The 5,158-nt window shown below is 43.4% G+C and overlaps 1 protein-coding gene across 1 annotated transcript in view; it reads left to right on the forward strand.

Moving 5' to 3' along the window:
* PIK3R4 (phosphoinositide-3-kinase, regulatory subunit 4) overlaps positions 1 to 4,379 on the forward strand; it is a gene marked incomplete at its 3' end in the record, with an annotated part of 24,635 nt that extends 20,256 nt beyond the window's left edge. Inside the window, exons 12-16 of the mRNA XM_009709647.1 lie at positions 7 to 172; positions 952 to 1,116; positions 2,294 to 2,505; positions 2,786 to 2,917; positions 4,279 to 4,379. Of these exons, the coding sequence (XP_009707949.1) occupies positions 7 to 172; positions 952 to 1,116; positions 2,294 to 2,505; positions 2,786 to 2,917; positions 4,279 to 4,379 (776 nt within the window). The remainder of the gene's footprint in view (positions 1 to 6; positions 173 to 951; positions 1,117 to 2,293; positions 2,506 to 2,785; positions 2,918 to 4,278) is intronic.
* Positions 4,380 to 5,158: the final 779 nt, after the last annotated feature.

The raw sequence follows: 5,158 nt of genomic DNA on the forward strand, positions 1-5,158 counted from the left end.
CTACAGGATGGCGTCCCAAAGGATTGTTGGTAGCTCACCTGCATGAACACAAGTCTGCGGTGAACCGCATTCAGGTCTCTGATGAACACTCCATTTTTGCCACTTGCTCAAATGATGGCACAGTGAAAATCTGGAACAGCCAAAAAATGGAAGGAAAAACCACTACAACCAGGTAGATTTAAAACTCATAGGATTTTGGGGCTGCTGTTTTAGAGTGCAAAATAAATTAGAGCAGGGAGCAAAATATAAACCACTTCTGGGTGTGCTGGAGATCTCAATAATGAAATATACTGGTATTCGTCTTTTCATGCAATTATTAGATTGCTGTTTCAATTAGTTAATAAAATGAAAAAAAATTGCTAGCAAATGCAAAGGGACTGCTTTGCAGTTGTAGTAATTACAGATTTTTTGATTTCATTTCTATGCAGACATAAAAATATTCTGGTGCTGCTGTTTAAAGCCATCTGAAGTTTTTGGAACAAATTAGCTTTGTGCTTAACTGTCTCATCCATTGATATGGGGCAGGAAAGCTATATGGCTGGTTGAAACATGGGTGATATGAGGCTGACCATCTCTGTGAGAGAGAGGTCTTCAGAAAAAGATAAAGTCTGTCTCAAAATAACTTTGAAAAAGATGTAGTGGACTGCAGTGTCAGTTAAATAACAGTAACTACAGTATGCTACTTTGATACAGATCTAGGTTAGACTTTTATTTTACTGGGAGACAAATGTGTGCATCTGCAGTCGAAGACTGGCATAACCTAGAGGCTCACAGATGGGGAGTTAAGCTTCCAGAGGCAACTTGGGCTGTGTTGCTTTCTGACTTTGGGAACGCTTAGAAAATGTGATTTTGAGACCTGTCTCGAGTCATTTGTTTTAAGTAATTTTTTTTTTTAGTGTGCCACAAAAAATTTCCTCTTTTTTTGCCCCTCCTCCTCTCTCTACCGTTTAGATCAATTTTGACATACTCTCGGATTGGAGGACATGTAAAGACACTTACGTTCTGCCAAGGCTCGCATTACTTGGCTATAGCTTCAGATAATGGTGCCATCCAGCTTCTTAGTATCGAAGCTTCAAAGCTCCCTAAATCTCCTAAGATTCATCCAATACAAAGCAGGTATGTACTTAGAGCAGTTAAATCTCACCACAGAGCTCAAGCTGTTAGGATATCCAGTGATTAGATCCCTTGATTTGCTCCAGGCTTCCTGCTGGCTGAGCCCAGGCTGTACTGGAAGGCTGTAATCCATGATCTTATCCTGCTTCATAAAGAAGCGTTGAAAGGCAACTGTGCATGCAGAAGATTGATAGCTGTGGGTTATCGGTGCCTCCTGTGTCACTGGACTCGTTATGAGCTTGAAACAATCAGTCTGAATAGTTTGCGTTTTTTTATTTATGCACTGGGACTGGGAGTTTCTTACCTCCTCTGTTACGATGTTAATACTTTTAAAGTAATTTTGGAGATTCTTTTGTAGGTCATTAGATAAACGTTTACAAAGGTGCAACATGTGGTTTGGCCTTGGGCCTGCAACTTTTTCTCCCAGGATTTTAGTGGGAGTAAGGTGGCAAAGATATGGGAGATGGGATACTATTTAGGGGAGTATTTGGGGATGGTTTAGCTCTTTCTTACTGATGTCCATATGAGCAGTTATTCAATATTTGGTGCTGATTCAACAGCTTAATCTTCCAGCTTGAGTGAGGGATGTGTCCAGGCCCCAGCCAGTCTAGCAGTCATCTCAAAGACCTCTTTTCTGTCCAAAGTAAAAGGAAGGTATCTGTCTGAAATGTCCTCTCTTATTTGGGATTAAGTTCAAAAATTAAATAAGCTAAATCTAATGGCGATGGAAGCTGCAAACCAGATTTCCCTTTTTGGTGTACGTTGCATTTGTGCCTGAACAAGGTGTCCGTTTGCACACGCAGTAAGTGACTGACAGTGCTGGCAGTGTAACAGGGTTCCTACCTGTAAACTCTGGGTAGATGAATATGTGATAAATGTGGAGCATGAATGGGAGAGAAATATCAAACACACTGAGAGACCCGGAGCACAGAGCTGTGTTTGTTTGCCAGGAGCTGCTGACAGCATTTTACTGGTCTGTGGAAGGCTTGCAGGTCCCATTGGCAGAGAGATTTGAGAGAGCATAAGCATCTGTTGTACTAAAATCAGAAAGTTGTTTCTAGAGGATTCCTTGAGAAGTGACAGGAAGAGGAAAATGCTGCTCAGCATTAGCTGTCGGAAGGAGTCTTAAACTTGAAGGGAGCCGTATCTGTTTCTAAATTAGCTTATTCTTTTAACCCAGGTCCTTAGATCTGAGGGAGGATGGCTGTGTGGTAGATATGCATCACTTCAATTCAGGAGCCCAGTCAGTACTGGCTTATGGTACAGTTAATGGATCTCTGGTTGGATGGGATTTGCGATCTAGCAGCAACGCTTGGACCCTGAAACATGATTTAAAGTTAGGCCTCATAACTTCATTTGCTGTGGACATACACCAATGCTGGCTGTGTATTGGTAAGCCTGTATTGTTAACTTCTCTCTCTTTCCCCCCACCCTCGCCCTTCTGGTTTTCTTTTACAATAACTATAGCTCTAGTTTTTGCTCGAACTGATTCTACTAGGCTATGCTTTTCTCAAACAAGAGGAGGGAAATACCTCCTGATCTATTTGTGGGAAGGATTCTGCCCTCTTAAGTCCTTCAGGCTGAAGTCCATCTCCCTTGGAACAGAGCACAAGGGTATGGGCAAAACCCCATATATTTATCCCTCTGACTGTGGGGAGCTTTCTCTCACCAGGAACAAGCAATGGTACCATGGCGTGCTGGGACATGAGATTTCAGTTACCTATCTCCAGCCATTCTCATCCTTCCAAGGCCCGAATCAGACGCCTTCTCATGCATCCTGTCTATCAGTCCTGGGTAATTGCAGGTAAAAGATGTCTTAAACTTTCCTCACAGTTGCCAGACGTGATTAAAGGAGCTTCTGTTTCAGCTGCTGCTTCAAGCCCTGAGGGGAGTTGGGTGGGTTTTTTTTCTTCCTTGTAGTTTTTCTTGTGCTTTACTTGGGGAGAGGAAAAAGGGAAGGTTCATACTTGTGTTCTGTCACTGTGCTCTTCCTGGCTTTTTGAAATTAAAAAAAGGGGGGACAAGTAGTGTTAAGCTATTATGAAAATGACAGACAGCCTTCACAATTCTCATCTTCTGAGCATTACAGCTCTCATGAGGGTCCCTCTCTGTGCTGTCTACCAAATCACTTTTTAAGGACAAAATGTTATAAAACCCAAACTCATGACATACATTGAAGTTGATGGGAATTCTGCCACTGCCTTTGGTGCCTCTGTAGAGCAGAGACTGAAAGGTGGTCCCATTCCAACTCCCCCTCAAATCTAACCCAGCTGTGTCACGGGTTAGAGCTTTCAAAAATCTCCTGAGATTCCTCATCTGGCATGCTCACAGCTGCTTCATCCTCTCTGCACATAGCACTGTGATACACTTTTAAGTGTTCGTGTCAGGAGCACAGTTTGAAAGGGACAAGTAGCTTAAACTAATCCTGCAATAACAAAATTGATAAAGTTTCTGTAAAATGAGAATAGTTTGAGTTTCATATTCGTATTGCTTCTTAGGCTTGACTTCTTATTTTAGTTATGAACCACCCGGGGAGAAACAAATTTCTCAAAAAACCATACAAATAAAGCAAGCTTCTCTGAGCTTTCTAGTTTGTTTTCTCCCTGATAAAGAATAAATGAGTGACAAAGTTCATCACTTTGGAATATTATTAAAAAGTCCTTGCCTGCTAGGTCACTGCTAGGCACATAAACAATCCCTTGAACAGAATTCTTTGCCTGCCCACACTAAACATGGGTGTGGAACTTCATGGTAGCTATTGAACTCTGTAACTTTGGATTGCTGTCTTACCTGCCCAGGATTAATCTCCAAAGTCCCTGATGACCGTGCTGAACAGACCATCCCTCCTTCTCAAAGAAGGGTGGGAAGTTATCTAGGGAGGAAAGTGAGGTTTTAATACCTTTCTAAAAGGGCTGGAGATTACAGCAGGTTTTATTTAAACTCTTAAATCAGGCACTTTTGACTATAGTGAAGCCGCTTCCAAGCAGTCAAACCGAACAAAACACATGCATGGCTTTACTGCTAAAGCAAGACTAATACAAATGCTGCAGAAAGCAAGTGGAGAGTGTCTCTAGGTCATACCCTCTATGTCATGTCAGTAGAACAGGTAGTGAGAGCCAACTGACCTGTTTGATATGTTTTGCATTGGTAATATCTTTCCTGTAGCTGTTCAAGGCAATAATGAAGTCTCCATGTGGGATATGGAAACTGGTGATCGACGCTTCACTTTGTGGGCCAGCAGTGCACCACCTCTTTCAGAACTGCAGGTCTGGTCTCTTTCTTTTCCAGTTTCTATGGTGTAGTTGGGGCTAGAACCACCTCAGACTCCATGCTCTGCATCAGTACAGTTATGTGTCTCCATGGCCGTGCCAGTGTGGCACCAGGAACTTGCCCTGGGATTTAATTTGGCACCATAATTGTTTTTCTGCCAAAGTTAAATCCCCTTTGTAAACCAGCAGTGTAACCTGAACCTTCATTGGTATCTTCCACGATCAGTGGAATGTACTTGTAACACTCCCTTGCTATGTCCATGTCACCGGTTAAGGCCGGGCTGGCGCTTAAAGCGGGTGGCAGATGCTCTCTGTTAACCCTGGCCTTTCCCAGAAGGGGAAGGAGAGGAGAAAAGAGAGAGAGACTTATGAGTTGGAAACTTAAAACAAACTTTAAACAATAAAAGAAAAAGAAAGTGTAAATAATATTAAAACTAATACTACTACTAATAGAAATATACAAACCCGACATTGCCATTCCCGATGATGCCCGCGGCGGCTTGCAGTGCTCACAGGGCAGGGCAGGCACCTGGACGTCCCAGAACTCAACTGCACAGCTGGCAGGAAACCGGGTTGAGGGAGGCACGGATCGGGATCGGAGACAGGAGAGCGAGCAGAGTCCCACCAGGATGCCGACCATGAAGGAAAGAGCTGACCCCCGTGATCCTTGAGCTTTATACTGAGTATTCCTGTGGGTGGGCTGGAATACTGCCTTGGCCAGGCCTGGGTCACCTCTGTATCACCTGAGCCCGCTGCAGCTTCCCGGGGGTGCGACC

This window comes from Cariama cristata, unplaced genomic scaffold, assembly GCF_000690535.1.
Source record: "Cariama cristata isolate BGI_N322 unplaced genomic scaffold, ASM69053v1 scaffold37711, whole genome shotgun sequence".
NCBI classification, from domain to species: Eukaryota; Metazoa; Chordata; class Aves; order Cariamiformes; family Cariamidae; genus Cariama; species Cariama cristata.